Here is a 24,002-nt window from a genome sequence, read left to right as displayed (position 1 = left end):
ATTTCACCCATAAATTAAAAATTTGACAGGTTAATTCTTGCAAAAATGTGTGTCAAATGGTTTTTATGTGCATAAGTAGTTAAATTAGCAAAAAGTGCATTTAGTGCAATTTTCTACAAAATTTCTCTTGTAGAGGAATAAACCTCTTTTCCTCAGACCCTAATGATTTTGAAGTGTCTCGTGTGACTAATTACATTATTGTTCACTGTTTACTTGTTTGTTTGTTTATCCAGCATCTGAAAAGGAAAATTTTGTCGGGAATTTTTTTTTTATTGAATCATTGTAAAACGTCATATTTTCTCATTCCTAGAATTTATCTTTCCTCCAAGTCTAATGATTTATTTATTTTCTTACATTGCAGAATCAATAATTTAGCACAAGTACCTGTGGTTTTATCTGTGCCGAGATAGAGAGAGTGAGTGTGAGAGGGAAGTGGGAAAATCTCAGTTTCTTCACTAAGGTGAGCAACATTTTAAACATATAAAACACCTTTCGGTATTGAAATGATCACAAAAAAAAGAAATACGATTTGATTTTATTATCAAATTTCACCACAATCTTGCACATATTATTTTTTGATATTTATTTTGACTGTATATTGACCTTTTGCTGAAGAAAAAGAGACGAAGATGTGTTTTATTTGTGGGAAGATTTCTTCACGGCATTGAAAAAAAATCAAATATTTAAAAAAGGGTCTTTTTAAGAGGCCTATAAATTATACAATAAAATCAACATGACTTGTATACGTTTTGATTGATTGAAAAATATCAAACTTATTTCAAAATGTTTTTATATAGAGATACGAGTATTAATAAAGGTGTCAATTCTTATGCTATTTTTTTATCTATTTGTATCTCTATAAATTAGTACACTTGAGATAGGCGGTAAAATAACTTTTTTTTCATTAAACGATTAACAACTTTTTTACATCTGCATATTTCGACGGTCATATGAATATTCAAGATAAAAAAAAACTCCTCCAATTGATTAAGCAATAATTCTTACATTTTAAAAAACATTATCATCATGATAAATATTGACGGTGGAAATGAAATTCGGTCATGATTTGGTGAGAAAAATCAAAAGATTCGGCAATTTGGGCTTTGCAAAGTCAAACATAAACAAGGTTAATACAAAAATGTTGCCATTTCATTTGACAATCATAGATGAATTACAATTTTACCATTTTTGCGTAAATGTTCTTGGATTATTTGCTTTTTTTAATATAAGTTCTTGAAGTTTATTGGGCAAAATATTCATTGAAAGATGCTGAAAAATTAAAATTCATTGGAATATATTTGTGCGAGTAGCATTAGCATATTAATTTATATTTTAGATCAATATATTATATATTATTTTTATATTAATATAAAAAAGAAACGTACAATCAGGATGTAGGGGAAAGCGCGCTACCTTCGGACGACTCAAGCTTCGGATAATTCAATTTTTTCTCTATGTTCCTTATGGATTTCACAAAGACCTCGTTCCTGAAAATTTGAGGCATTGGACTAGATATTAAAATATAATATTATAATAGGCCAAATTCATTTATAACACATTCAAAAAAAATTATTTGTGCGAAGCATAAATCTTCTGAAGGTAGCACGCTTATCCCCTATGCAAATTATTCCTCAGAGTGTTTTCCATCAAGAATTATCTTAGGCAATAATTTTATCGGGTGCTACATTTTCCACGAAGGTTATAGATATTTCGTCGGTTGCCTCAGCAACTGTGCTAACTGCAATTTGACAACTTTTCAGGAGACCATTTTTTTACTTTAATCACATTTTAATAAAAATCAAACCCCGAATGAGTTATTTTATATTACAAATATCGAAAGACCATCAAGTAATCTGTCTATTAATGCAAAGAAATTGGAAAATAGTAGATTTTTTACACTAAAACTTAAGCATTTCCTAAAAGAATACACAATATGCAATTGTGCTAACTAACATCGTTGTTCAAAAGTCTATCTGCAATGTATGGAATTTTTGCAGATAGCACAATTGTTTATCACAGTCAAAACCTAACAAGGAAAGAATTTTCTTTTTTTTTTATTCTATTGACTCCGTGTAGAGCAACATTTTATTGTCATTTAAAATTTACTCCAAAATTTATCTTCCGAGTGTGTTTTCTTTTTATCAACACTATTTTGCTCTCATGGATCTCTGCAAAGTCTACAAACGGTTCCTCCTAAAAGTGTTACGTTAATCTGAAAGTGAAATATTTAGGAAATAAACGATCTCTGATATATTAAGAAGAAAGGGGATACTTTCACAAAGCTTAAGGATCACATAAGAATAAGCATGGAAAAAGGAAATTGGCACCAGATATGTGACAGGAATTTATAAAATTGTTCTGGCCATATTGAAAAAAAATAGGGCAATTAAAAGTTCTAAATGATTATATTAAAAGAATACTTGATTATGAGATATCAATTTTATTTCTTACTTTTCATTTTGTTTATTTTATCCATTTTCAATTTCTGCACGTAGTATCATCATTTTTTTCTTTTGAAAATTCATGCACACAGAAAAACGAAAAATTCTTAAACAGAAACACCCAGGAATTTAATTTCAAATCCCATTCAATGAATGCCAATGCCCTAATTCTAAATCCTTGATCATTTAGTTTTAGTTGCAATTTGCAAATCTGTAGACATTTTTCATTTTCCAGCTAATGCTGAACTTAAGTTCCCGATCTTTTAACTTGAAAGAGCTAGGGATTCTAGCCCATTTCTCTCACTCAGAGCTTCTAAACTTAAACGTCTCGCGGATTCATGTCCAATTTAAGTTCCCAGGTTCTCAAATAAATTAAATTCCTAGGTCCTAGTTCATAAATTTAGAGTCAAAATTTTTCTGTGTGTATGAAAATTTTATTTTCCTTCTCCGTTAGCTGTTATTATATTACATTCCAGCTTTCCTGTACTTTATGCGTCGATTTTGGATCCATGATTCTGGACGAGATCTCTTTTTTACACGCTATGTCAAAATTTTCTAAAATAAAAATACTGAAAAAGATCAGAAACAACAGAATTTGATTAGAAATTTAAAAAAACGCCTGTTTTATTGAAAATTTAATAATAAAAAATCATAGTCATATTCTTACCTTCGTTTAATAAAACATCTGCTGTGAAAATTTCTGCTCCAGGGTGACTATTCAGAGAATTTTGTGATCTATCGTTTGAAATATGTGGCTCATTTTTGACTTCAGGCTGGTCAGATGAACCCTGTTCACTCGTGAACATCTCTTGTGAATTATCGACTACATGAATGAGAGTATGAGGAGATGAATCTGGTTCATCCTGATTATTATTATTATTAATCGTATCGGGATATGTTTATTACAATTCAGCCAGGTTATCGTATACCCCGTGTTGGACGAATCTGCCGATCGTAGATCGCCCAAGAACGCCTTCCCCGCAATGTAGATACTTCTTCCATTCCTTCTTGCATTCTTTTGGACGTGGATCAGCTGCTTTATGATTTTTCTTCCTGCGTAACATTTTTCCTGTTTTTTTTTCTCTCACAAAATCCTAATTTAGTAAGTAAATTAATAAGCATTTTTACAAAGAAACAAATGAAACGAAGACTTACAATTCCGAAATCACTAATTTGCTTTCACCTGCACAACAATCGCGAAAAACTCAATCAGAAATCGCAAACGTTTACCTTGTTTTGATGGAGAGTCGTGATGGATAGAAATGACAAACTGCAAATAGAGCAGTTGCTGACAAAAAAAATTGCGCCTTTTTTCAGTGTATTTTTATGCTAACTGCAGAAAAAATGGTAGATAGCGCAGTTGCAGAGAAATTTTTGTGACTATAGTACATTTAGAACATTTTCACGGAAAAATATCTCTGTATAGAGAAAATTCCAAACTTTTTAAATAACGTAGTTTAATAGAGAAAATTCAGTAATATCAGAATATGCAAAAACCTGAAAATCGCAAAAATGCAGTTAGCACAGTTGCTGAGGCAACCGACGATTTAGCAATATGTATTGGGAAAATTTCTCTCAATTAAGTGCACTGAGAGAGAAAATAGTAATTAGTGTTGTTAAAATACATTAAATCCCCATAGTTTTATTTGCATTTAATTTACGTGAAATGATGAAATACTTAATTATAGGAGTAGTAAATAATTTATGACCTATCTAGATTTATTTCTACATAAAATTAGACTAATAACAAGAGTTTTTATTTGTATCAACCGTGACAGAAATAATTTTGGGGGAGACTATTGGATTTAATTTTCTTTGTTATCAAAATAAAAGTCTTTATTTTTGTTAAATTCATGACATTTGGAACTATTTGGAATTTTTAATACGAATCAGATAATTTTCTATATAAAGAAAATCATGAGTGACATTTGGTGTGTAGTGTAATAATATTTTTGATACGAGAATCACTGAATCAAGCGATTGGTCATGGTATTGTTACTTTAGAAGTTGAACCATAAATCTCGGTTAGTGAAAAATGCAGAGCATGGTCATTATGTAAAGGTCTTATGGAGTAGTACTCCTGAGATCCTAAGTTGATATCCTTAACCGTTTGGTCTTTTACTGTTCAAAACGAACAGTAAAAGACCCCTGTAAAAGGCAGCAAAACATTGTTGATTAGCAAAAAGGAATGTATAATATGTAAAACGAGCTTAATTTTTACAATCAGCGTAACTGTACCAAATTTCGGTCGGCTTACAATTTCGGCCGGCTTACAATTTCGGCCACTTCTTTTGTTGATCAAATTTCCATGAATTTTTGTATAATGCCAGAAAAAAAACCAGAAATGTGGTTTTGACGAACAAGATGGTGTGAAAAAGTTTTTGGAAGAGTTCCGGAAGGGCAAGAAACTATGAGAATCATCCTGGCCGAAATATTACCGAAAGCTATGTCTATAATTTTATTCATTTTAAAATATATTAGGAATGATTTTAGAGAAAACAGAGACGGTAAACTATCTACAAGGTTCCATGCAACACTCTTTAAAAGAAGTAATACAAAAATTCAATTTTGTATTGAAAAAATTATATTTCAAACTTAAGACTTCGGCGGTTACATGCAACTATGCCGAAATTTGGTACAGTTACCTTAGTATACTAGAATCTAATAAAAAAAATTAAACACTTTTTATTAATCCAAAAAATTACATGATAATTTAACTGTTTTGAAAGTTCTATATTGAACACCGGTCAAATTTACTCATCATTGAACGAAATTTCATTCTTTCATCGATTAAAATCGATTTTTATACCCCCGTCTAACATTTTCGATCAGGAACATTTCACGAAATCGAAATTGAATTTGAGGCGATACTCATAGGAAGAAGAACAAAAGAATCCTAAAAAACGATGATATTTTCTTGATCTTAATTGTGTGAGAGAAATCAGTGGCAGTCAAAATCCCGAAAGCCAAAATTCCGAAAGACAAAATTTCGAAAGACAAAATTCCGAACGCTAAAATCCCGAAAAGGCCAAAATTCCGAAAGCCAAAATCCCGAATGTTCGAAATCTTGAAAGGGATTAAATTATATGGAGGAAAATGTTTAAAATAATTTTCCAAGACACAGAAGATTTCCATTTTCCTCCATAAAGCGCGGGTGCAATCGTGGGATTATCAATTTTCAAATGCTAAAAACCTACGACACATCTTCCAGAACAGAAAATTTCATGAAACCCGAAGTTTCATGCCTTTCTTTCTCTAACGTATATTGCTTAGGGTAAGTGTGTCAAATTCCGGCCAGCTTGCAATTTCGGCCACCTTTTTTGTTCCTCGAATTTCCATGAACTTTTAGATTTTACGTACTCTAGAGATTATACAATGCAAAAGAATAACAAAAAATGTAGCTTCGATAAACGGGATGACGTGAAAAAGATATTAGAAGAATTCCCGAAGGGCAAAGAACTATGAGAATGACGGTGGCCGAAATAGGGCACCAAAGCTATGTCTACATTTTTATTCATTTTAAAATGCATTAAGAATGATTTTAGAGTAAATAAAGACGGTAAACTCTTTACAAGTTTCCAAGCAATGCTCTTTAAGAAGAAAGAATAAAAAAAATTAATTTGAATTTAAAATATTACATTTCAAACTTGAGACTTTGGCGCTTGCATGCAACTATGCCGAAATTTGGCACACTTACCCTATGTCTATTCCTAATCTTTAATATTCTTCTTCTTTTGAACATCATAACAAATTCAATTTGGATTTGATTGCGAAATTTAGCATTTTTTACTAATCAAAATGAAATGTTTTACTGACCACAAAAAGTTTTTGTCATGTAATTTTTAACAATCAAATTCAATTTTGATGTTCTACTGAAAAAACGTCTTTATTGATGAAAACGTCACATCTGTAAAAACTTAAATGATTCCTGACCAAGTTTAATTAAAATACTAAATATTTAATTACAACAGCAATTAAATTAAAATCTTGTTAGAGAACTCTTCTAAAAAAGAGATGTCAAAGCGTCCTAGCAGTGCGAAATGACCATAAATGATATACCTTTTACGGATCTACTTTTTTATTTGTTGGTATGCTTGTTACTCATTCTGAAATATTCTAAAATGTGCTTTTCTTAAGATTTTTGTTTTTCTAATTTTGGAATGTTTTTTTTTTTAATTGCGAATCAATGGATGCATACCGCTTTACTACTGATTAAATTGATTCATATGTTAAAACAAACCATTCTGAAATAAGAAATTTCTTAGAATATTTTAGCATGAGTAACAAGCATACAGACAAATAAAAAAATCAATGTGAAAAAGGTACAGGTGCAATACCGAATAATTACTGATTAAGACCGATGCATCCGGGTTGGAAATTTCAAGACTTCCAAAAATCCAAATTTAAGCAAATCGGTTGAAAAATAGGCCCTCCAAAGTGGTTTAACTTTAACCTTCGAAAATACGATATAGAAATGTTTTTCTAACATAGGTTTCTAAGGATGAAGTATTCACCTTAATTACCTCCAAAACATATTTGAAAACGAAAAAATCATGAAAACTTTTTCAAATAAACCGAAAAACATGGTTTTGGAGGGGTATGAGGAAACGGGAAGTCGATATCTCTTACCGTTTGACCTCTAGCTGTGTCACAACTTGAAAAAAAGTGGATTATATATAACTGCCCTCTCTTTGCGTTCAAGGACTAAAAATCACTTAAGCAAGATACTGTATCTCACATAATTCACGATAAAAAAGAGAAAAGATTGCAACATTTTAGATTATATCATATTGTTTGCATGAAATGTTATCGTATCAACGTTTTCCGGTTTTCGGGATTTAACCTTGTTTTGAGTTTATTCATATTAGCTGCTTTTGGAATGATTTCGGTTATTTTCAAACACTCGATTCGAAAGAAAGATTAAAGAAAAGGGTTGAAGAATGCTATTTGTAGGTGCAATTTTGCAGAGAAAGGGGTTGGTTAGGGTGTTTGATCGATATTATGCAGTTGGCGCCCTAAAGTCTATATCACTTCCCCTTTCTTTAAAATCATGGTCTGAAACACTCGAATGAATTTATCCGTTTTAATAATTCATATATTGATGAATCAAATGACGATTGAATTCATGATTAAAGTGGATGAATGAAATGGATCTTTTGTATTTGTCATTATATGCAATTTATCTGATAAGATTGGCAGAGTTAAAGTTATTAGTCAAAATGAAAGATTCTTGAAAATGAATTGGCACATTATTTCCATTTGACCAATTTTATTATTTGTCGACTTTTGATTATTACTTGATTTTATGACTCAATGAGTTTCTGCAGAGTTTGTCATGAGGAATTTTGTTAGACACAACACTCCAAAAATTCTCTAGAACACGAGCTTGGAAAAAATTAAAAAAAAACAATATTGGTGTTGAAAAAGGAAATGGAAGTTTTATTTGTAAAACTGGCACGAAAATGGCAACATTGATCGATGTATTGATAAGATAATCCGATAAAATCGACAGAAAGGTTAAACACTGCAATAAGTAGCGGAAAATTGAGTTAAAAAAGTGATTTAGAAACAACTTCAAGAAGCTACGCCTATTCTCTTTTTGTTTAGCTTTAACAAATTTCTCAATATAGGTTTTATTGCTACAAATTCTTTAATAATAGAGTAGGTAATTGATATTGTGTATCATATCATTTACTGCAATCATGCGAATAAACTCACGAAAAGTGTCATTTTTTGTCTGGGGCATTAAATGCAAAATTGATGGAGGTTCATTGATCAACATCACCACTTATAAGTGATTTAATACCAATTCAGTTGCAAGACTGCACGATTTGTCTTTCTTCTTGGGGATTTTTGAACAAATAAGCATTTTAGTGTAGTTTTTTGTTTATTTGTGCCTTTCGTCTAACGTTGAGGAAAAATGTAGGACAGAGATTTCAATTTTCTTTTCACATTCGCTGAAATGATGAGTGTCTGATGACAACGTAATTTTTGCGCCAGCAGGATTTATGAGTGAGAGGGGCAGTGTGTGTTGTTAGGAAATGGTTAAATTACCAATTTTCGCAATGAATATACTGAAATATCATGCAGTCATTTCATCAATTATTTTGTTAAGGCGATATTCTCAAAAAATCGTCTTTAATTTCTTCTGAGTAATCACTGAAAATTGGCCTGAAATTCATCCAAATATCTCAGTGTGATTCAATCAGGGGAATAAGTTGTACCACATAAAAAACGAGATTGCAAAAATTACCAATTTCAGAAGAAATTTTTTATAAAGCTAAAATTAGTATTTAGATTATGAATTTAGAAATAGCAGGGGAATGTATTACCAAAGTATAAAATCCAAATACCTGAGAGACTTAATCAACATATTCTTAAGGATAATTTAGGGGAATGTAGGGCACCTTTGAAATTGGGATTTTTCACCTACACAGAAAAAAATATTTTGTAAAAATGTTCGTATATGATTGTGAATTCCTATAGGGGAGTTACAAAATGCTCGTGAATCGTATAACCCACAAACAAGTTCGTAAAAGTTTGTACTTTATCACACACATTGTTCGTAACATGATCATTTGACGAACATTTTTTGTACTTTTATAAACATTTGTTCGTAAATGTTCGTAAACACACAATGTTCGTAAAATGTTCGACAGGTAAACAAAAATTTACGAACAAATGACAAAATTTTACGAACATTTACCAACAAATGTTTGTAAAAGTACAAAAAATGTTCGTCAAGTGAACATGTTACGAACAATGTTTCTGAAAAAATTACAAACTTTTACGAACTTGTTTGTGGGTTATACGATTTACGAGCATTTCGTAACTCCCCCTTAGGAATTCACAAACATTTATGAACATTTTTACAAAATACTTTTTTCTGTGTAATTTTAAATAAAATTGAGCCTCATTGTGATATAATTTAGCTTCTCAATCTGTTTGTGCAGCTAAATTATATCACGATAAGGCTCAATTTTATTTAAAAATAGATGAAAAATTCCAATTTCAAAGGTGCCCCACTTTCAAAGATGCCCCACTTTCCCCTACAGGTCTATAAATTTGTCGAGGACCATTTCCCGTTGTTTCGAAGACAAATATATTTTTTGAGCCATTGATAAAGTTAATTTTCTTGAATTTTCCAAAAAATTCTGAAACAAATACAAACAGATAACTCTGAAAAAGTTATTTGTCAAATTAACAAGACAAGTTTGTCAAAAGGATATTCTTCCATACAGAATATGGAAAAGTTTTGTCAAATTGGCGGCCGACTGGATCTTGTTAAAAGTTTGTTTTCCCGTATAAAATTCGAGAAAAAGTTTTGTAAAATTGGTAAATAACATCCTTTTGACAAAATCTGAACAAAATCCATTTGTTCGTTTAACAAGACTTTTTTATAGAGTAGGGAGGTTCTCAGGCTTCGCACACACCTCTGGCTTCGAATACTTCATATTTTTTTCATATTCTCTTGTAAAAATAAAAGGATCAAGTTGATCCAAATTTGATCCTTTTGCAAAGGATGGATCAAAATTCAAACTCTGAATGCACATTTATCATAATAGAACATGTTAATTTGTTCCATTCTTTGCAAAAGGGTCAAATTTGGATCAATTTGATTTTTTTTACCAGTGTTCCTTTAATGATGCTGGCCTAATGACAAAATATTTTAATAACCAGTCTTAAGTCAAACACTTCCTGAAAAAATAGGTCAAATTTCTAAAATTAACATTTGAAAAAAATTGAAGTGTGCGAAGCCAGAGTGTGTAGTGTACGAAGCTTGAAAGCATTCTCCTATGTTCGGAATCTACATTCTACAGACTAATAATTTTACCTGAACTCTGTATCTACTAAATGAACCACTCTGCACTGCTTAAAGTTTCAAAAAAATCCTGTATCGTTTCTTTCTCACTAAACCTATTCATTTGACAATTCTCACTAGTTTGCATAGTACACCCTTTAAAGTCAAATTCTACAGACTTGTGAAAATTGTCAAGTGTGCCAAATTTCGGCATAGTTGCATGCAAGTATCAAAGTCTTAAGTTTGAAATGTACAATATTTTTAATACAAATTGAATTTTTTTTTGTTACTTATTTTTATGAGTGTTGCTTAGAACCTTGTAGATAGTTTATCGTCTTTGTTTTCTCTAAAATCATTGGTAGTACATTTTAAAATGAATAAAATATAGACTTAGCTTTGAATAATATTTCGACCACCTTGATTCTCACAGTCCTTTGCTCTTCTTTAACCCTTCCACAGCCTTTTTCACATCATTTCGTTCATTGAAGCGACATTTTTTGCTTTGTATAATCCCTAGAGTTTGCAAAAACTATAAATTTTATGGAAATTTGAGGAACAAAAGAAGTGGCCGAAATTGCAAGCTGGTCGAAATTTGGTCAGGTTCTTCTAAGTAGTATTTTAGAGAGTAGATCGAAAAACTTTTAAACAAGCGACTGAACTAGGGCAGCTGGAGTTTGAGAATTTTTTCTGCATTTATTGAAGTTTAAGACTTAACTCGTAAATCTTTCTGGGCTCTTATTTTATTGATAACTGCATGGCGTTTTTAAAACTTCATCTATTTTTTTATTTAATCATAGATTTTGATATCAAAAATCTGAAATCTGAAAGTTTGATATCAATCTTAAATTAACAAAACTCTTAAGAACTTAATAATTTTTACAATCCTCTGCAAAACTTTGGCTTAGAAAACCTCAAAAGACATAAATTAAACTATCAACCACATATTTCTCGGCGTATAAAAACAATTGATGCAATTTCAAATACCTTTTGTTATTTTTAATATGTTTGACTTTGCAGTGTTCTTCTAATAGTTTTGTCATCAATTTTGAAATATAATTATTCACTGCTTATTACTCTTAAACAGTAGCACTTAATGAATGATATCGAAGGACGGTACTAAAATAGATACACTTATTATTGTTTTTTTTTTTCAATCTCGTCTTAGAAAAGCTGTTGAAGGAAGCAATACATTCAAGTATGATATTGCTGAAAGAGTCTTATTCAATTAACTTATCAACATTTTTTTTATAATGAATAATTTCATTGGGTCGTAACTTTTGCCAGTGACACAATTTTCTTAACACATACGCCTAAAATGGGGGGAGCCTTGCCTCAAAAATATGCCATTTTACTGCATAAACATTTAAGGTATGGTATATGTGCCCATTTGGGAGACGATATGTATATGTGTAGGGAGGAGAGGGGGGGGGGGGTATTAAACAAAATTTGCAAAGAGCTTACTTTCACCCAAAAAAGATTCCAAAATTCCAGAGATGGTTGACTCTTGGTGAAAATACCATTAAGTTGTCAAAGAATAACGCACAAGAATTAACACTAATTGCCGATTGATGGCTATTGTTGAACAATGTTATTAATTTGATCACTGGCATGTGAACCCAACTGTCTTACCGTTAATTTAAGAATTTACAATTGTATCGATATAGTGAAGTATATATGCAAAATATAGTGACAAGAGTTCTGTAAATTATTTTGATTGACAGAATCATAAATGACGTGGAGACATCACAATGTTTCTAAAGGAATGTTATTGAAATTGGGGAAATCTGTACAGGGGCAGATCCGAACGGTCACTGTGTTTTTTTTTTCACCAAATATAAGACTAGATGACAAAGTGATGCTTGCTCACCGACGAAATGGTCAATATAGTCCAAGTAGTAAGATACATTGGAATAATTTTGACCAGAAACTAAGTTTAAATTTTGAGATATCCTCACTGTTTCAGATGAGCAAAGAGATAAAGAAAATTACGAAGGAGTAAAAGCACTACACTAAAAGTACATCTTCGTGATTTCGTGATCTTTTTCTTCTATCTATCTAAAACAGTTAGGAAAACTTCTGTTCAAATTTAGTGAAATCTTTTCAAAATTACTTCATATGAAAAGTAAATAAATAAAAATAAAATTTCTAAAAGAATGAATTGCAATTTCTGTTGAGAGATATTCTCATTCCTAATATCTCATACATAATTAATTACAGTGAAAATTGTCCAAAACTACTTACAAAAATGAAAAAAAGGGTGTACAAATTTGCCCAGGAAGTGTGCAAATCTACCCCAAATGTTTGATGACAAACAAAAAAATGGGCAGTGACACAATTTTTATATTCGTGGAAAATTTAATTTTTCAGCAACTTGATTAGGCTTTATGTATAACGTTTCAATCAAGTCAAATAGTACCTTCCAAAATTGTCCATATCTACCCCAGCTTCCCCTACTGAAGATTTTTGTGCGAAAACACTTCTATCTAAACGCCATTTTTGATCGGTAATATTTACATTCTCAATAAAAGTATTTTAATAATTATTTATTGCATTTATTACTCATTTAATTTTTATAACGACTTATTTGTTTTCGCGTAAGAATAATTCAATTTCTATCAATCACTGCTGTCCGCAGATAATTTTTTTTTGCTCTGGGTAAATTAGCAATTCTGATAAGAAAGTCATAAATTCTTAAGCAGTTGGAATATCAAAAGAGTTTTCATTCACTTAACATCTTTTGATACTCACAATCCTTCATTATGATTAATTTTCAATGAATTTATTGACTCGTGAAACATATCTTTTACCGATGTGATGATTTTCACACTATTTTATAGACACAATTTTCACTGCACTTGAGTAAATTGCAATAAAATTAAAAGAAAGACGATGGACTCTCTAAAGCAACTACAATTAAAACTTCAAGGAAAATCAATTGGCATCGTGACCTCTTGTATAAGTTTTTGTTTTATAATTCTGCTAAATGCTAACAAAATGTACTTTTATTGAAATATACAGTGAACTCGGCAGCACAAGAGTTCGGAAGTTATTATTTGAATTCCTTTTAATCACCACCAAACAACCAATTGACAATAAATTTGCATTGGAAAGTGCAACACTTTGAAGTATATTGTCCTCGATTGCAGTCAAGGCAATTTTGTAATTAGAATGATTATGACATTTTTATTCTGGTGCCTTTCTTCAAGGAAAAAGAAGTTCTCTGTCAATTGTTGTATGGAAATTAGATTAATTTTGTGTCACATACTTTTTCTTCTTTCTCCGGTCTGTTTTTGTATTGCAAATGTTTATATTTAATTGCTCGAACTCTGTAGACACTTATGGGAGAATTCTATGATAAAATATTTTGCGAAATTTATGCAAATGAGTTTGTTAGTCCGTTATAAGGCCAAACGATTAGTGACAGTGACCTTGGGTCTTTGGTAGAGAACCCTTAATAAGTGAAATGTCAGATCGTTAACATGACCTATATTTTTTTTCTACGCTTCCCATCCTTTTAAAATTATTTGATAGAGATAAGATTGCAGTGATTGTAGAAGATAATAATTAAAGGTGTTATTGTCTAATTTTTAAAAAGCTGAATATTGACTTTTTTGTTAATTTTCTTTTTCATGATTTAAAAATATGCTTGATAGAGGCAAGTAGAGCACCTTTGAAATTGGATTTTTTTAAATCTATTTTTAAATAAAATTGAGCCTTATCATGATATAATTTAGTTGCACGAACAGATTGAGAAACTAAATTATATTATGGTATAGCTCAGTTTCACTTAAACATAGGAAAAAAATTCCAATTTCAAAAGTGCCCCACTTTCAAAGGTGCTCCACTTCCCCCTAAGGGGTTTTCCAAAAACTTCGTAAACTTCAGAATATTCTCTCAAAATCTACAGAGCGAATAGAATCTTTATTGAACGGTTTGGAATTTTAAAATTAGACTGCCATGCAGTTAGATCAATTTCAAAAATGTGTGAGTTTCAAAAATAAGAAATGCCAACAAAAATTTCGTAACACTAAATTTTCAGTAAAATTTTACAAGAATTCTAAAACCAAGTCTTATAGATATTTTATCTATTTACTTTTAAATTTTCATTCACAAAAGAACAGAGATATTTGCATCTTTCGTATTTAGATTTAATTATGATTTTTTTCTTAACTTTTGATTAAAAACAAATATAAAGTATTTCCATCATTAAACTCTACTCTCAGAATATGTATGAATATTTTGCAGATTTTGACATGTTTATTTTTTTAATCATAGTATTAGGAAACTCTTTCAATTTTTCTATAGATAAGTTTCATATCTTTTGAATAATAACAAATACGTAAATTAAAATACCCTAAAATCGGCCGGTTCCTCAACTTGACTATTTGAATTATTTAATAATTTTTTAACGTTTTATATTCATTTTTTTATGAATGACTAATTGCTAAATATTACGGTTAATGTAAGTAAATTGAATAAATTATACCACGAGCTGAGTTGAGGAATTGGTCGTATCTGGGACACTTTACCTTACAGAGTATAGTTTCGCTTTATCAATCAACTTTGATATTCTAGTAATAATTTAGGAATTATGCAATTCTGAAATGCTTTGATTGATTTTCTTTATCAATTTAAAGGGAGTTGTCCGAATTCTATAATTATTTTGTGCAATTTGTTGAGTTCACGGTCTATTCGACAATTGTTAATCCAGTTGACGGACGAATCCACCAATTCTAATCCTTTATTATTGTGACACATCCCACCTTTCACCAGTTCCCCATTTTCCTCTTTAGATTCAATAATATTATTATTCAAGTAAGTTCCATCAGAGCTTCATAATTTGTGTTTTGGTCTGCACTAGAATCCAGGAAGTCCATGATAAAAAATTTGAAAGGTTTCAATTTGTGAAATTATAGGATTCCTATTTTTCGCTTAAAAAATCGGTTATACGTCTCAACTCTGAGATGAAGATCGGAAATCAGGATCATGAAAATTTCAAGATCTCGATATTTTAAAAATAAAAAATCAAAATAAAGATGTCAAATCTGGCAAGTGTCTTGAAATCAAAGACACAAACCATGTGGATTTCAAGACTTGTCATTTTGGAACCAATATTTCAAGATTTGAAAACGCCAAATTCCTTGTTTTCTTTAAATAATTCCAATAACCTTTTGAAGGTAACTTGGAATTTTCAAGATACCTACAATTTGAAGAGTATCATACGGATATACAGTGGTGGCAAAAATAATAGGACCACCCTTGATAAGCCTACTTTTTTAACTTTTGTAATTTTTTATTCTAATGCATTGAAATAATTTTGATGTAGAAATGTTCAGATGATATCCATACGTCGAATAAATGTTGTTTTGACCATTAGAGATCTCTATTTTGACATATAATACGTGGAGTGATAATCTGTTCGGACAATAAAATATGACCACGGTAATAAACTCAAATTTATTTCAAGCATTTAAAAAATAACAAAATTTTAGTGTGATGCAATAATTATCATAATTATTTAGTGTCTTGACAATTAATTTTCAAAGTTTGGTTAAAGAAAACTATGAGAAATTGGAGTAAATGTAGAACTCTCTCGTTAGAGTCTCTATTAGATTTTTGAGGCTACGAAAGCATATGGAATGACTGTGAATATCATAGCTGACTACATTACATTACGAAAATCAATAATCCATAGCACAATCAATATAGTGTTTACATAAACATAAGACTCGGAATTTTGGCTGCCACCGGTTCTACAGGCCAATAGTATTAAGAAAACAACAACAATTCAGGATTTTCAAATGATTTATTGTGTCGAAATCAGTCTAGCACGTCATCGTAAGGTATTCTATAGGAAAATTTTGGTTGAAAAGGTCGTCAGATAAGTCCTGACTGAGTTAGAAACAGATTTTGAACAACAGGATTACTTTGAAGGACGAACAGTGTGAAGTATTTGAAGCCTGAGTGTGTAAGAAGCCCGAAAGCCTTCCCCTATTTATAGTAGGACTGTTGCATTTGACCCTTTAAGGACGATTGGAACACCGCTGTCCCATAGAGAACATAAATTTTCCTGATTACCTAAAATTATTTTTTCTTATGTTTGTACGTAAATTCAAAGTAGAAGGTTGGAGGAGTCTAGGATATTTTTTGCAAGACTCCAGCGATTTGCTATATAATAAATTTTTAAGTTAAAAAATAACAAATTTTTTAATTCTCATATTGAAAATTGATTTTAATTATTTTTTATACTTCCATTTTTTTAAGCAAAACCGTTTTGTAAAAAAAACTACAATACTTGAACGTATTTTTTCTTTAGAGTGCAAATTATCATTTATTAGTATTGTCAGAAAAATAATTTAAATTTTTGGGCTATTTTTGTCCCTATCGCTCATAGAGGTAAAAATACACCGAATCAGACTCTGTTGGATTTTCTAAGGTTAATATTTTACTGATTTTGTTTATCGGTTTCTTTTTTATTACTAATTTTCGATCATCGAAAACTGTATCGTCCAAACCAAGTATCTGCTACACAGTGTTTTTGTAATTATTAGAGTATTGCGGTTTCTCACGAGTTCGAGCATTACGCTAAGTGTCGTTCACTTGGCCACCCTTTTTTTGTGAATGAAATGCATGAATGAAAGCCGAATAGGTGTTTGGCCTATATGTTTGTGTTCGAAGTGCGGTTTTATGCTGTAAAAGAGAGAAAGACACAAGTGTCAAGTGGGAAATTGTATAGAGAAGAGATGTTGATGCAAATGAGAGTATACAACATGAGCTTTTGCCATAAGAGCTTTTTGTTTCCTCGGGATTTATATTGTAGAGATGTTATTTACTTTTGTTTGAGAGTGTCATGTGTATACCATATGGAATTCGTGTGTAATCACACTATTATATGCGAAAATGTTACCCATTATGCGAGGAGACATTCCATCTGATTGTAATGTATAGTGGTGCTCATAGAGTGCCCCGTATGTAATCATTTATGTATATATAAACCACTATAACTTTGCTTGTATATATTCTTTTACTATACTATAACTTTTGCTATATGGCTCTTTGGAGTTGTACATAAAATCACTATATGTGGAGAGCTTCAACTCCCACCACACCTTTTATTTTCGCGCCTGACTATTTGTCGCTGAGAGAACCGACACCACCGTATGATCGTGAACTGGTGACTATCGTCAGTTGGTTCTTGATTTGAGTCCCGTCAACACATTGAGGAGACTACAAAATATCCGCTGGATTAATAATTTTTTTCTAAATAAATAATTCTCCTCATCGTGACTAAAATTTTAAATCAACGTGAGAGTGTTCGTAACTTTATTCAAAAAGAAACTCTTTTTTTTTTAATAGAAGTTTATTCCCTTTTGGTAGTGCTGTTCAGTGTCGAAGCAATTTTTTCCTGTTTTATCATCACGGAGAAATCAAAAGTGATTGTTTTTTTTTTGCTAGTAATCTTTTTTTAAAATACATTGTCATCTTGCATTTTTTTTGTCATTCACATAGCTTTTCCCCAAGTGGGAACTGAATAAGTTCTAATCTGCAATGAGCTAATGCAGTATGAGAGATTAATCTTAACAATGTTACCAGCTGTGGGAAAAGTTAAATGAATATCAAACATCTTGAGATTTATCATATATGAGAGGCCACACAAGTTTTTAGGTGCCGTGATAAGCGATTGTGTGCAATTTTTATCGTTTTTCTCCCGTATAATCGTCACAATTTTCGCAATAGCGTGAGAGTGATTAATGTGCGATCATTTTTGGATGTAGTTGTATAGGAGAAAAGTATCAAAGGCACCAGTGTTAAATAAAAAGAAAAAAAATATTGGGAGAGAGAAGAAAAAAAAATTAATTATTTCTACCACAGAAACTTTTTTATAGGTCTGTGACAAGAGTGTGTGGTGTATTAAAAAAATAAAATTATATAACACCGTTTTATTTCGGACAGTTCACTGGAGAAAAAGACTGTCTTGCTGTTTTTTTTTTTCTTTAGTGCTTTTTTTGAGAGAAAATTCGCATAAATCGTGGGTTTTAAGTAAATTTGATAGGTTGAAGATGAAAAAAAAAGAGATGAAATTATTGAAAATGATCAATAAATCTCAAGAGACTGTATGAGTTTATGATTTGATTTTTTTGGGGAAGATCTTTTATGTCATTTTAATGTGTGTTCTCTGTCGTGGATTTTAGATTTCGGATTAAAATAAATCCAATATGTTAGAAAGGTGTCTGTGCGCGTGTACTCTGTTCCTCTCTCTGTCCCCCCAATCCCACTGAATATGCTTCAAAAATATGCTATGCCAAAGTCCAAAGAGATTTGAACCATTAGATGAGTGTGACTATTATGTAAAAGGTTCTATCTTGTAATAATTTCCACACACTGGTTTTCTTGTTCTTTTTATCACATCTCATATCTTCCTTTTTTTATCTTTCACTTGACTTCTAAAATGATACTTTACTATATTATGTATAATATTAACCCATCTTTGCACATTGACGTTAAATATAACGTGTTATATTGTGAAGCAAGAGCGTTAATGCTATGTTCACGCTTACTCACTATTACCCCTCTTTATATATAGTGAAATGATAAGAAATAAGTTTTTTTTTATTAAAAAAAAAGAGAGCCGTATAATCTGCTGATTCGTAGTGTGTGATAAAACTTGGAGTGATATTGATTTATTAGGTGAAGTCACACTCATTCCATGTCTCATGCCATTGAAGGGGAATTTGTGGCCTGTGACTTATGTGTATATAACTATTTGTTCCACATAGGCATTTTCAGTCTCGCCGGGTTAAAGAATTTCTGTGTTTTTTTTTTCTTAAATACCATTTTTAACACAGAGAGAGTTAATTAGGAAAGAAGTAAAGGTGGACAAAAAATGTGTTAGACACTGCGATTCATCATGTGACTGTCTTCTTGTCTTTCTTTAGAATTCAAGACTTATGGGTTGATCAACCCTATAAGACCGGCAAGCAATTTGCAAAGAAAGTCAGATTTTTAGAATCAAAATTAATGTAGATTCGGAAAATATTTTAATTTGCCTTAGAATCTGTGATTGAAAGTCCTTATTTGAACATTTGATAGGTTTTATCTCGTGAAGTTAAGATGTTTCTCTGAGGAATGTTAGTAGGATAAGAGTGCCAAATTCCGGCCAGCTTGCAATTTCGGCCACCTTTTTTGTTCCTCGAATTTCCATGAATTTTTAGTTTTTACATACTCTAGAGATTATACTATGAAAAAGAATAATAAAAATGTAGCTTCCACAAACGAGATGGCATGAAAAAGATATTGGAAGAATTCCCGAAGGGCAAGGAACTATGAGAATGAAGGTGGTCGAAATAGGGCACCAAAGCTATGTCTATATTTTTATTTATTTTAAAATGTATTAAGAATGATTTTAGAGTAAATAAAGACGGTAAACTCTTTACAAGGTTCCCAGCAACACTCGTTCAGAAGAAAGAATAAAAAAAAATCAATTTGTATTTAAAATATTACATTTCAAACTTGAGACTTTGACGCTTGCATGCAACTATGCCGAAATTTGGCACACTTACCCTAATTGGTAATTTCACTCTGGTGGAGTTATTCTGTGCAGAGATCCTCTTCCGAACGTAGATTCATAAAAAAATATGATTAACTATTAATTAAACGTTTAATTAATAAAAAAAATCGTAGAACATCTCATTAGGTGAAATTTCCTATCATTACTCGTGTAGCAACTCGTGTTTAAAAAAATAAATTAAACAGCATTCTAGTTATTTTTTATATTAAAAGTTTTAGTTAATAATATACTTACGTCTTATCCTGCGTTTTTTCTGGTTTGACTAAAACAGTGAATCTAATTAACGAACAAGATGAAATAAATTATTTTCTAGACTTATACAATCACATGAGATATAATTGGTTCATAGATTAAATTTATTTTAAGTAAGAACGACTTAACGATCAGAAGGGGTAGGTTTTCAGGCTTCGCTCACAGTCTGACTTCGAACATTTTATATTTTTCCCATATTCCTTTATAGAATCTGACCTCATTTTTTGTGGAAATATGTGTTTTAAAACTGGATATTAAACATATTGCTGTTAGGTCAGATTAATTAAGGGGATATAAAAAAAGACGTGAACTGTTCGAATCCAGAGTATGTACGAAGCTTGAAAGCCTTCCGCATATTATGTTCCTTGCGCATATTTTGTATGGAACAGTAGGGGAAAGTACTACTCTCCCTTCAAACGTTCATGTTTTCGAATAATATGAATTTTCTCTTATTTTTTCTAAGAGACTTACACATAATTATTACGTAATTATCAAAACTTGATGATAGACTAACTGACAATTTAATAGAAATGTGTAAATCTCTTAGGTAAAATAAAAGAAAATTCACATTATTCGAAGGCATGAACGTTCGATGGGAGGGTGCTTTACCCTATTGATTCGAATATATTGGGATATTCAGATTTTTGCAGATTCAAGTAAAATATTTCGTTTTCAAAATTACTAATAAATTGATTGTTTCTTCTTTAAATCAACGACCATTACGTATAAAATTAAATTTAGATTTTCCTTCTAACTTATTTTACGTTCGTCAAGAGCAAATTATATTTTTTAATGAAATAATTATTAATTTTATAAATAGGGGAATATTATGAAAAATTGTTTTATCTAACATTGTTTATTTACATCGGATCTTCAATGCATAAAATTTTTCATCTGTACTTAAGTCGATAATTAAAGAAATAACGCAAATAACGTCTATAAAATATTTAAATATTAAGAAAAAACCGGCATAGGGCTACTTTGAACTGTGGGGCTACATTGTTATATGATTTATTGCATATTTCTAATGGAAACTAGGTTTTAACATGATGTAATTTGGATAGATAAAATAATTGTGGATCTAAATAAAATAATTGTAAGGACCACATTCATTAAGAAATAGGCAAAAAGTCGTATACAATCTATCCACATAGCTCAAAGTAGCCCCACTTCCCCCTAAAGAGAATACGATGAAAATGTAATACGCTTGATTTACGTAAACTTACGTTTCAGTTTTTGGTGTAATTAGGGGAATTCAGGTATGGTTCGCACAGTGTGAACCTTCAAACGATGTGAATTTTCTCTTCGTTTGTAAAGAGCTGACTTACAATTTCTCATCTCGTCTCATGCGCTTAATAATTATCTATCTTATAGCTCTTTGTAAACAAAGAGAAAATTTGCGTTGTTTGAAGGTTCACTCTGTGCGAACCATGCCAGCATTCCCCTATTTTTTTTTATTTTTGGGAGTGAAATTAATAGATAACAAATATGCCCTAGGGGAAATGCTTCTAATTTTGTCCAGTTTCTTATTTTGGACACTTTGAGGATAACATTGGACACTAAAAATAAATTGATTAAAATGATGGATTTTTATTCCAATATTTGATGAATAATGAATTCTATCTAAATATTTGTTCCTTTTGGAATATTTTAACACTAAATACGTTAAAATTTGAATATGATTTGAGTTGAAATTGCTTTGTTGAAAATTCAGTGTGAGCAATTGCTTACGAGAAATATGACAGAACTTCGTGGCTTACTTCAGTCTTATTTAGTTTTGGTGAAGTACTAACAAAGTTTGTTCGCTGTTTTTGAGTGATATTATTGAATATTCATTGAATATTGTGTTGATTCACGTTACTGATGATTTGTACATTTGACCTGAAGTGAGATTTGCCTTGTGAATTATATTTTTCGTGTGAAAAATGGGAAATTTTTTAAGACATTCACCAGTGAGGTGATGATTCTTATTTTGGACAGGTGTTTTTCTCACGAAATTTCGTGAAGTTTTAGCTTTTGTGATGACTAGGTTGGACAAATGCCTGGAGAAATGAAGGAGCATCATCTCTACGAAAGAGATGCAGTGAGAAATGCCTTGAAAGGCTCCCGGAAAGGGCAGGGAATGAGCGAATCCGCACGTACTTGGAGTACCGAAGTCAACTCACTTTAATGAATGATATGGAAAGTTTCTGGGCTTCTTGTGACATTCCACGTTTCCCTTACATGACCAGGAAGAGGACTTGGTAAGATTGGTTCATAAAATGAAGAACAATGGGCATCCTGTTGAGGCGGATTATCTGTCCAAATTTACAGCCAAGTTGGACAAATTAGTAAACAAGTTGTCCAAAATAAGAGCCAAAGTCACCTCTACATATCAATTCATTTTTAAACGTATTAAAACTAATTTTAGTAAAAATGAGATGATAAATAGCTTGCCAAGTTTCTAAACAATCCTTCTGAAAAGAGAGTAACAAGAAAAGTCAATTAGTATTGAAAATATGGCACTTCAAACTTGGAATATCGATGCTTATATGCAGACTGTCCAAAATTATAAGCACTTCCCCTATGCCTCTTTTTTTAAATTTATTCACGAAAGTTGGTTTATACAACCTTTGAAAGAGCTACTTCACCTTTATTTTTAGGAGGTTGATTACCGCGCTAAGACGGCAATGGACACTAAATACAATTTAAAACGATAATTTTTTAATTCTATTTTAAAAATTATGTCAAATAAAATCTACCTGTCTATCAATTTTTATTTATTACGAATTTAAAAGACAAATAATTTAATGTTTTTAATAGATTGTCTAAATATGATATAAAAAAAAAGATTGTAAAACATTTCATTGGGTTTTAATGGGTTAAACTGTTATACCAGGAGACACAGTTGAAAACAAAAATCTACAAGAGAATAAAGTAAAAGATATCGTACTGTTTTATCTTTCCATTTTCCATATATTTTATTGTGATGGAGACATTATGCAATTTAATACCAAATATTTACTTAACCATCAGGAGAGTCTTTTTCTCTAAATCACGGCAAAACGTCTTTTATTCAGTTAATAAATTTATTAAATATGATTGTATATGCAAATGAAGTACAAAGTCACACATTATGTAGAAATATTTGTGTTATATACTAAAAAAAAAATTGCGGTAAAAATAAGGTTGTGTCTTTGCAATTTTAATAAACATAGTATTTTGCGCACATTGTCAATTAAATTGTGTCAATTATTACAGACAGTGCACAAGAAAAATAATAAATTTCATAACTCCTGGATACAATTGAAGCATTCTTGTAATATAAAATATTAATTTTTTTTAATGAGTGTGTGCAACCTTGATGGAAAAATAAATAATTTATTGCCAACTTGAGATTTTGGTGGAAGTTTACATTTTTATATTGAAAAATAAGCAAAAAATAAATGGATGATTTTGCGAGTTGAAAAAAAAAATTACTAAAATTTTTATTATTGTTCTCTTTTTTTTTGTTACAGAAACCAAAATGGCCTTAATTATGAAATATATAGACAGTATGCACCGATATATGGACTCCTATGGAGGTAAGATATTCAGGTTTTTTTCTTCTTCTTTATTTAAACTAAAAACAGATTACATTACCAGAAAATTATATTAAATTATTCCATTTTTTGATCAGTCTTGAAATGTTGATACATATTTTAATATGTGAATTAAGACATCTCTGATCCATATCACTTGGTTCTAATATTGCCTTGGTGCTAAAACTTTTGCCGTTCATATTGCCGGCAATGTTAATATAGACGCGTTTTCCTTATATACCATTAATTTTCTACTTGTTAGTCTTTATGACAGGCAGTCTCTTATTGCCCCTGCACGACTTACTGACCTACCATAGAGTCTATTATATGGTACAATATGTTACACTACCTCTGGAATGAAAGAGACTAATCGTAAAATT

General features: G+C 30.8%; 1 protein-coding gene across 11 annotated transcripts in view; it reads left to right on the top strand.

Moving 5' to 3' along the window:
* Positions 1-24,002, top strand: part of LOC129798822 (elongation of very long chain fatty acids protein AAEL008004) — a 110,821-nt gene that overhangs the window by 48,350 nt on the left and 38,469 nt on the right. For 8 of the 11 annotated variants that reach the window (XM_055842207.1, XM_055842208.1, XM_055842202.1 and 5 more), the window contains 2 exons: positions 362-460; positions 23,560-23,625. In XM_055842207.1, coding sequence (XP_055698182.1) covers positions 23,568-23,625 — 58 coding nt within the window. In that variant the 5' untranslated portion in view covers positions 362-460; positions 23,560-23,567. Of the gene's footprint in view, positions 1-361; positions 461-17,405; positions 17,676-23,559; positions 23,626-24,002 lie in introns of those variants that run through there. The other 3 variants (XM_055842204.1, XM_055842211.1, XM_055842200.1) reach the window with 2 other exon arrangements.

The sequence above is a fragment of the Phlebotomus papatasi genome, chromosome 1, assembly GCF_024763615.1.
Source record: "Phlebotomus papatasi isolate M1 chromosome 1, Ppap_2.1, whole genome shotgun sequence".
NCBI lineage: Eukaryota > Metazoa > Arthropoda > Insecta > Diptera > Psychodidae > Phlebotomus > Phlebotomus papatasi.
This window is presented reverse-complemented; position numbering and strand designations above follow the sequence as displayed.